This window comes from Stegastes partitus, unplaced genomic scaffold (assembly GCF_000690725.1).
Source record: "Stegastes partitus isolate 25-593 unplaced genomic scaffold, Stegastes_partitus-1.0.2 Scaffold3762, whole genome shotgun sequence".
NCBI lineage: Eukaryota > Metazoa > Chordata > Actinopteri > Pomacentridae > Stegastes > Stegastes partitus.
In genome coordinates, this window is record NW_007581493.1 from 3,486 (window position 1) to 12,655 (window position 9,170).

General features: G+C 44.7%; 1 protein-coding gene across 2 annotated transcripts; it reads left to right on the forward strand.

Annotated features, from left to right (window-relative positions):
• The first annotated feature begins 2,521 nt into the window (after positions 1-2,521).
• LOC103376275 (transcriptional regulator Myc-like) lies at positions 2,522-5,146 on the forward strand. 2 transcript variants are annotated; one of them, XM_008306657.1, is made up of 3 exons: positions 2,522-2,739; positions 3,041-3,741; positions 4,092-5,146. In XM_008306657.1, the coding sequence occupies exons 2-3, from the start codon at positions 3,078-3,080 to the stop codon at positions 4,742-4,744; spliced, it is 1,317 nt and encodes a 438-aa protein (XP_008304879.1). In that variant the 5' UTR covers positions 2,522-2,739; positions 3,041-3,077; the 3' UTR covers positions 4,745-5,146. The 2 variants fall into 2 exon arrangements, with proteins under 2 accessions (XP_008304879.1, XP_008304880.1); XM_008306658.1 differs by having other exon boundaries at positions 3,045-3,741.
• Positions 5,147-9,170: the final 4,024 nt, after the last annotated feature.

Here is a 9,170-nt window from a genome sequence, read left to right on the forward strand (position 1 = left end):
TAAAATGGAACGCTGTCCTGTAACAATTTCTGTTTCAGCAGAATGTCTAAAAACTAAAATAAATAACTACTGAGCATGTTTTGTAAATGACTTTGTCAGGACTGACATGGCTGCTTCTGCTAGTAAATGTAGATTTAAAAATCTGATTTCCAGCTGATTATAAACAGGAGATAACTTTATTAAAAGACTGTATACCTGATTAAATTTACCATTTAACCCTTACATTCTGTTTCAGGTCAAATTTGACCCATTCTGATGTTTGACATCAGTAAAAATACCCTAAACGTCTTTTAGCATGAAATTTGCTGACTTTTCCTAAAGTGACCCAAAATACACAAAAATGAAAATATTTTTAAATGTTGTACTTTTGTCCAGGTGGTAAAAATGTTTGTACACTGAGGCTGTTTCAGGTCAAATCAAAATGGATTTTAGATCCACCAGTGTGGGTCAAATCAAGGAAAATGGTGGTTTTAGGGAATCTTGAAACTGTGAAGCTGTACAAACCACGTTTTATACGTATTTTTTATTTTCATTTATTAATGTGACATAGGCTATTTAGACGTTCTAAATAGATATGTAGTTTAAAATTAGGTAAAGACACTCACTATGAGGGAATCCTTGACAGGAATTCTTCACAGTATGGTTCAATTCAAAGCTGACCATATGACCAAACTGTGAAGGCATAAAATGTGAACAGTATGTCAGGGTTAACCATCTGAACCCAAAAGCCAACCAGTGGGATTGAAAGGGTCTGTTTTCTTTTCTTTCTTTCTTTCTTTCTTTTTAAATGACACCATTTGTGAGAGCAAGAAAGTGCAGAAATGGTGTTTTCCCACATCCTGGCTTGTTAGACCGTTGGTCAGAGCGCAGGGTCAGCCACACAAGAGCCTGGAGCAGATAGAAGCTCCAAGTCAGCAGCCAAAAACCTCAACCATCAACCAACTACTGCACCCATCCATTAATCATTTGGTCTGATCATCAGAAGATGGTGAGAAATGCTCATCACAGTTTTCCAAATCTCAAACTGACCTCTTATAATATGTTGTTCTGTCTGGCCAACAGTCCAGACATTACTACAAAAAGAGCTGAAGATATGACGTGCAGTGTAGAGTGAAAAACACCAAGTGTGTACAGGTTTTTAAAATGCGTAAATAATCATTCTCATGAAGTTGATCTATAGCATGTAAAGCCATCATTTGTTTGAGGTACTGTGGGGGAAAATGCTGCATGTGTTGAATTGAGTTTTGTAAAACAATTAATCAGACAATGTAAGTTTCTTTTTTGTCTTTTTATGGCATCATAGCTTTGTTATACTGTACAGCAGACAGTTTTAACTTCCTCTTCTTCTGTTCATGGTTGTGCTGTTTGCATAGAGGTGGAGGACTTTAAAAAAATGAGAGGCCACAGCGAGTAAAAATATGAAAGAGTCAACGAACCCACCAGATTGTGCTGTTTTGTCACTTCTACACTCTCAATCAACCTCGTGTTCTTTGATCCACTTTCAGTAAGTAACCCCTCAGCTCATGCCTGATCTGTGGCCTTGCTGTTCACCTCTGTGCTGTGACCCTGCACCCATCTGGCTGCCGTCCAGGCCTGCAGCTGTGCAAACAGCAGAGGGCGCTGTAAGCCCGTCCAATCCCTCCTCTCCCCCACTACAGCAGGAAGAGGACACCTCCATCCAACTGCGGTACCCATCTGATTCCTTTAATTGCTTCCTTCCTGCAGTTAATTGGTGCCAATCTGTCTATCATCAAAACCCGAGCTGCGTTACACGGTGAGCTGGAGTTCTTCAACTATTTATTTATTTTTTATTTTTTTTGCGCGCTCGTGTGTGTGTGTGTGTCAGCCTGACCCCACAGTGTGCAGATATTTGGCGTGTCCTTGTTGCAATCACCTGTTCCAGCCAGTTCAGAGCTGTCAGTGGCTGCAGAGGTGAGCTCCTGCACCTGTGAGCGCTGTTGTGAAATCGCAAGCTTTGCATCGATTGTGATCAAAAAGCAAAGCTGTAGTTTAAATAAAATCAAATTTAAAAAAAAATCTTACTTAATGCACTTTTATGTCGCACGTGCGCACCAATCGTGTTGATATTCGCTGCGACACTCTGCGGATCGCACGAGACAGCTGTGTGTTGTTTGTGTATTTCGGGCGGTGTAGTAGTAAAATAACCTAATTATGTGTCACTACTACTCACATTAGTATTTTTTGCATGCAGTCAATGGAAGCGCTACTCTACTATGACCCCTCCCACTTTAAGAGGCGAAGTAGATCCCATGCAAATGTGTGTATTTGCGCGTAAAAGTGGCCAAATATCCTGCTGCATGTGAGTGTGGATCAAACTTTACGCAGCGTACAAAAATGCCCCCGGTGGTAAAAAGCGGGGGGTGTACATTTAGACTGTTCTACATTCTCAGTGAGTGTTTCGCGGGAAAAAAAAAATGCCGAGCGGAGGGACACAGCGGAGGAGGAGTTGGGGGGGAGTGCTGCGGCCGCTTTTATTGCGGCCGGCGGAGCGCTCAGCTGTGATTCTCACGCTGCTCATGACAGACTGTGCGTCGTCGACACACCGGGTCGCTGCTGCAGCCTCTCTGCCCTGCATGCATGCTTCAAAGCCTCTGCAACGCCTCTCTGGAAAGGATTTAATGTTACTGCCGCACTGGAATAACTTTCCTGTCCCCTTTTTTGCGCGCCTCGGGTCGATTGCGCCCCGTCTTGTTTCGCCCGCAGTTTAAAATCTAGCAGGTAAGAAGCACTTGGAGCTGGGTTGGTGCAGGTTCCCCGCTGCAGTTTAGTTTAAAAAGAAAAAAAAAAAGAAAAGAAAGAAAAAACCGGACTTAGTTTGACAGCGAAGGTGGCGTTTAATGCGAGTCGAGCACCTGCTGCAGCAGCAGTGGTGCATGCATGCACGGCGTGCAGACAGGGTCGGTGTTTTGGAGTGAAGCATGTGATGTTGCTTACAGCTGCTCTGCTTTGAAGCCCCGCACCTTTTTTTATTTTTCCTTCTTCTTCTTTTTTAGAAACTAAACTCTTGTTTCTCCTTCAGCTAGCTTCACGATAAGGAGAGAACCAGCGCAGACATCATGCCGCTGAATTCAAGTTTGGCGAGTAAAAACTACGACTATGAGTACGACTCTCTGCAGCCGTATTTCTACTACGATAACGAGGAGGAGGATTTCTACCCTCAGCAGCTTCAGCCTCCGGCACCGAGCGAAGACATCTGGAAGAAATTTGAACTGCTGCCGACCCCTCCCCTCTCCCCGAGCCGCCGGCCGTCCCTGTCCAGCCTCTTCCCCTCCGTCGCCGATCAGCTGGAGATGGTGACCGAGTTCCTGGGCGACGACGTGGTCAACCAGAGCATCATCTGCGACGCCGACTACTCGCAGACCTTCCTCAAGTCTATGATCATCCAGGACTGCATGTGGAGCAGCTTCTCCGCCGCGGCCAAGCTGGAGAAGGTGGTCTCCGAGCGGCTCGCTTCCCTCAACGCGGCGAGGAAGGAGCCGGCGGCCGGCGAGAGCGCGGAGCCCGCCGGTGCTGCCGCCGCCGCAGCTGCCTGGAGGCTAAACAGCAGCTACCTGCAAGACCTGAACACGTCCGCGTCGGAGTGCATCGATCCGTCTGTGGTTTTCCCTTATCCGATCGCCGAGACGCCCAAGCAGAGCGCAGCGTCGCCGCCTAGTAAGGATTTGGGGCTGGACACGCCGCCCAACAGCGGCAGCAGCAGCAGCAGTTGTAGTGACTCAGGTAAGCTGTGAACATGCAGACACACCCCTCTGTGCTCTGTGCAATTAGTAATTTCCCTCTACTCAGTGTGCATGACACAGAGCTCCATCCTGCACCGTTAAACTTCACTGTTCTGAGCAAAACGAGGCTTTACTTCATGTGATCTGCAGTCAGGAGGTAGAGATGTGCTGCCACTTCCAACCATGTCATGCTGTAGACTTGCTGTGAGATTAGCCAGAGGGAAGGGCTGCATGTTAAGCAATCAACTGATGTGGAAGGAGAGTGAGGAAATGGACTGCAGAGATTGAAACCCCCTCCTCCCTTATCCAACTGTGTGACTGATGCCGATTGTTTTTGCTGTTTTCTTGCAGAAGATGAGGATGGAGACGATGACGAGGAAGAGGAAGAGGAGGAGGAGGAGGAGGAGGAAGATGAGGAGGAGATCGACGTGGTGACGGTGGAGAAGAGGCAGGCGGTAAAGCGGTGTGACCCCAGCCCGCCGGAGAACAGGCATCCCAGCCCGCTCGTGCTGAAAAGGTGCCACGTCTCCACCCACCAGCACAATTACGCCGCCCATCCATCCATGAGGCACGAGCAGCCGGCTGTCAAGAGGCTGAAGCTGGAGAGCAGCAGCAGCAGCAGTGGAGCAGCAGCAACAGCAGCAGGAGTAGGAGGAGGCAGCAGTGGCCACAGCAGGGTCCTCAAACAGATCAGCAGTAACCGCAAGTGTTCGAGCCCCCGGACGTCCGACACGGAGGACTATGACAAGAGAAGGACTCATAACGTGCTGGAGCGCCAGAGGAGGAACGAGCTCAAGCTGAGCTTCTTCGCCCTGCGGGACGAGATCCCCGAGGTGGCCAACAACGAGAAGGCGGCCAAAGTGGTGATCCTGAAGAAGGCCACAGAGTGCATTTACAGCATGCAGACGGACGAACAGAGACTCCTCTCACTCAAAGAGCAGCTGAGGAGGAAAAGTGAACTTTTAAAGCAGAGACTCGCACAGCTGCAGAGCTCTCGCGCTTAAAGTTTGAATCATAGACTTTTTTTGGCCTTTTTTTTTTTGTTTTGTTTTTTTATGCAAGTTCAAGACTTTAGGGTGTACAGTTGTTGTTGCATGTAAATGCAAAATGGATAAAGTTGTTTGGAATCTTGCTTGATTTCAATGTTGAAACTGCCTCAACTGAAGTTATGGGTGGATTAAATATTTAAAAGTTTATTTTTATTAATAAAATGTTAAAAACGGGGCTATCTTGTTGAGGGCCCACACTAAAATATAAATTTTTATGTTTTGTATATAATTAATATTTCCTAAGAAAATGTATTTTTGGATCTCAATTGTCTGGATGTTCAGACCCAGTGTTTGTTTTTTCCATTATGTTCCTAGATTCTTTTTGAAATATAAAAAAAAAAAATGTTACTTCTTGAAGTTGTGGCCTTGTTCTTGCAATGAAAAAACTCCATCACAGCATAAACAGACATACACTCACATGGGTGGGGTGGGGTACATGATGCAGTGTGGGTGCAGCCACATAAATGATGCATTACTGGGACAACTGACAAGGACAAGTCATTTTTAGGGGTGATGATGCACAGAAGAGGCACTGAAAGTTAACAGAGAGGGTTTAAACACTACACTTGAACATGCAGTGTCTAGCATATGAACTCATGAAGGAGAAGGTAAGCTAATTTATGCATTAAATAAAGCATTTAAACTCCCACTGTAGAGCTTTTTAACCTGAAGAGAGAAGATTTTCTCATAAACGACACAAAAGTGAAGAAAATTCACTTATTTCGTGGTCATGAAAGGGAAATACGCCACCTGAAATGCTTCATAAACTCAATTTAAATCCAATCTATGTCATGATTTTGACAGTTTTGGGAGGATTGTGCACTGAAAGCTTGGAAACTAGAGTAGAATTAGTTGCATGCTTTGAGAAAAATGGCTGATGAGGTTGGTTCTTTAGATTATTCACTTGGTGTAGTGCAAGAAAATAGCAATCACCTTCATTAAAGTTGCTATTAACACAGTCTAAACGTGTATTTTTCAGCAGAAAGTACCATTTTCTGTGATATATTAGAAAGAAAACCCATAAAAGGGTAAAAAAAATAACATTCTAAATAATAATAGAAAATAATAAACAATAGCAAATAAATCACAACAAATAAACTTCCCAGCTGATTCAAACAGAGCTAATTCTATCATATGCTTGCTGTCACATATGCGGATATGATTGATCAATCTGGGTTATTATTGATTCCGTATCGAGTTTTCCAGTCTAGCCGTGACGTCACGCGCTGTATCCCGAGCGCTCCCCTGAGCGCGTGGTCCTGGTCGCGAGCACATGGAAGTGAGGTCGAGATTTGTGTCTGAGAGACGATCCACGAGAAAAAAAACGGAATATAAACAGCGTAAAGCGGCGGCAGAAGCAGCCCGCATTGCCCGGTAAGAGCTCTTTGTGTGCTGCATTCATCGTTTGCTAAAACTAAACCTTTATTTATCTGCACACGCAGCCCTGATGGGACTAAAACAGCAAAGTGGATCTCTTTTATCTCCCTGTCTGTCTCATGAAAACTTCCATTGAATCGTAACCGTGGAGGTGATGTGGCGTTTGCATCGGTTTAAATGTGCCTGGAAAACTATTGTTCTCAGGACAAGTGTGATTTTGTGTCTGGCTTCGCTATTGTCTGTCCAACTCCTGCTTTTAATGCTGCAGAGTTGGGAGCTGGAGGTGTTTAAAAAGCACGTGTTCTCTCAGCCTATTGTTGCTTCAGGTGACCAGATGCCTTCTTTATGTTCTGTGTTAAAGCTCACGTTGTAGCAGAAGCTGCTGCTGCTGCTTCATGCATGGCTTTATGTCTGCTGTCAGTGTGATAGTGCAGTTAACATGATCAGGAGAGAAGATAACAAAAGGCATCAAGTCATGCACAGAGTTCACAGGCTGCTGGATGCATGGCGTGGAGCTCGCTTTTGTGCAGCAAACAGCATTTCTGTTTTATTTTCCTTGTTTGTGGATAAATACGGTTTAAGATGGTGGAGCAGAGGCATGTGGTGCAGCCACACTGAGACATGGGAGCACCACAAAAGATGGGATTAGTGTGGCTTCATTGTGTGGACTTTCTGTGTGGGCAGGGCGACAGAGAGGCAGCAGTGAAAGTGTGCTGACCTGACGCTGCATGTTTAAGTCCTGCTGTACAGAGAAACACCAAATCTGTGTTTGGAGGAGGAGTTCTGAGGTCTGGCTGGTGGTTTACAGGTGTTAGCCGACATGTAGGACACACGGATAGAACTGGGCTAAGTTTGGTTTTTGTTTCTCCATCTCTTGCTTCCAAAAAGGTGCCAATTAAACCACATTTCTGTGGCTGCACGTGCGCTGAGGTTCAGCCCAGTTTTATTTCACCCTGATGTGAGTTCATCTGCAAATCACAAAAATCAGGTCCACACAGGGGAATCATCGCAAACATTAAGGGACTCTGCATTCATGAGACAGGTGCATATGAGGAGCTTTTGTAAAAGTTTCAAATGCGCTCATACACACTGTCTGATTTGCAAAAAATACACGTATTTGGTTCGGTGGTAGTCATTCATCAAGCGATCTTAAATCCAGATGGGGACCTGGTCATATTATGTCATATTAATGGGGCAGTTAGAGCCACCTGATATTTAATATGGCTTCCCTTTGCACCAAACCGTCTGCCAGTTTACAACTGAAATGTCACAAACAAATCTATTTTTAAAAGATGTTCAGGAGTCTGTTTGAAACTGTATGGAGTTATCATCCAGGATTAAAACTGAACAACACTAAACGTTGTGCATTCATCGGGTTTCTCAACATTCTCAGTTCCTCGTCAATATTTCCAAATAATTCTCGGTTTGAATGCAGCTTTTTAACTTGTCACTGCTTCCTCTCATGTACAAGCAGTAGATCTGAGTCCCAAAGCTACAAGCGTCCCATTTGTCCTAAAGATATAAGTTTGGATGTTTGTAAACCCCACAAAGTTGTTTAATAGCAGTTGTGTCTGCTCTCCAGGGGTTATAAGAATGCTCAAACACTCTTTTAATCATAAAGATTAAACAATGAATCTGCTGCACAATAGAAAAGATAATTAACTCGTGTCCCAAGAGCTGCTCGGTTTCCTGTCCAGGATTTTCAAACTTCTGAAGCCAGGAAAAAACTTTTATATTGTAATCTTTGATCATCCATGTGATCAGATGGTTTTCGTCTCACAACTCAGCAGCCATCTTGGAAACACCCTTGGAGAGCTATTTTGGGCCAACAAGATCGGACTCTTATCTGAATGAATGGGAAAACAGACATAAGTGTAATTTCAGTGGTCTTGGGGACATAAAAGAGCATGTCTACTTGTCAACTCTGCTTAAAAAAGTTTGGTTACTTTGCCCCTAAATAGGTTTTAAAAGTTGTTTTCCTCCACATGGTTGTACTCCCACTACGCATGCGCTCATAACCAGTTTCTGTGACTAATCCTACCAGAGCACTCACAATAATTGTCATTGTAGATATAATAAGCCAAGAAAAACTCTGTTATTTCTATTTATTTGAAACAGCAGACTTGTTTGAGATGAGCTGCAGATTCGATCACAGGACTGGATAGATTTCTACCAGACTTTAGGTGGTAGGGATTGGCTTGGCATCTCTAGATCTAAGGCCGTGGATTACTCCCTCAGGGTTGGGGGTGAATTGCTGCACCACAGTTTAAGTATCTCAGGATCTTTTTTTTTTTTTTTTTTTACAAGTAGTAGGGGAAAAAAAAGGAGCACAAGATGGACAGATGGAAGTCAGCAGTAATGCAAATGTTGTACCACCCCATTGTAGTGAGGAGGGAGCTGAACTGGAAGGTGACGCTCCTGATTTACCAGCAGATCTGCATTTCAGTCTTCACTTGTGGTAATGAGCTTTTGATCACGAGATAGGCTGAGGAGCTCGGACGTCCAGAGGGAGCTCAGTAGAATTCCTTCATATCAAAAGGAGCCAGCTGGAATCTGATGTGGATGCCTCCAGGACGACTTCCTTTGGAGGTTTACCATTTACGTCCAACCTGGGGGTAGACCCAGAACTCGCTGGACCGCATGTCTCGTCTGGCCTGGGAACACCTCAGGATCTACCAGAGAGAGAGACGTCTGGAATGTCCTGCTTAGTCTGCTGCCACCACCCCAACCTGAATCTGGATAAGAGGAAGAAAATGGATTGATACCATCTTGGGCTGATGTCATGCAAACGTAGGCAACAATAACATCACAAGTTAAAGGTGGCGGCAGTTCTCTCAGCTGATCTCATGGCTGATTGGTGTGGATAGAAACTTCTAACGGTTTATACGTATTTGTAGCTTCATTCCGTGAACAGAACACGTATTATGCGGTCGATGGTGCCGTTTATTAGTCAGAGGCTGAATACCTTCAGGTTATGGGTCAGCGTCTGCACCCAACAGATCAC

What these genes read in the sequence shown, in the direction of transcription:
- LOC103376275 (XM_008306657.1), top strand. Translation starts at nt 3,078, where the DNA reads ATGCCGCTGAATTCAAGTTTGGCGAGTAAAAACTACGACTATGAGTAC. An exon ending in CAGCAGTTGTAGTGACTCAG is followed by an intron (nt 3,742 to 4,091) that starts GTAAGCTGTGAA and finishes GTTTTCTTGCAG; the next exon opens with AAGATGAGGATGGAGACGAT.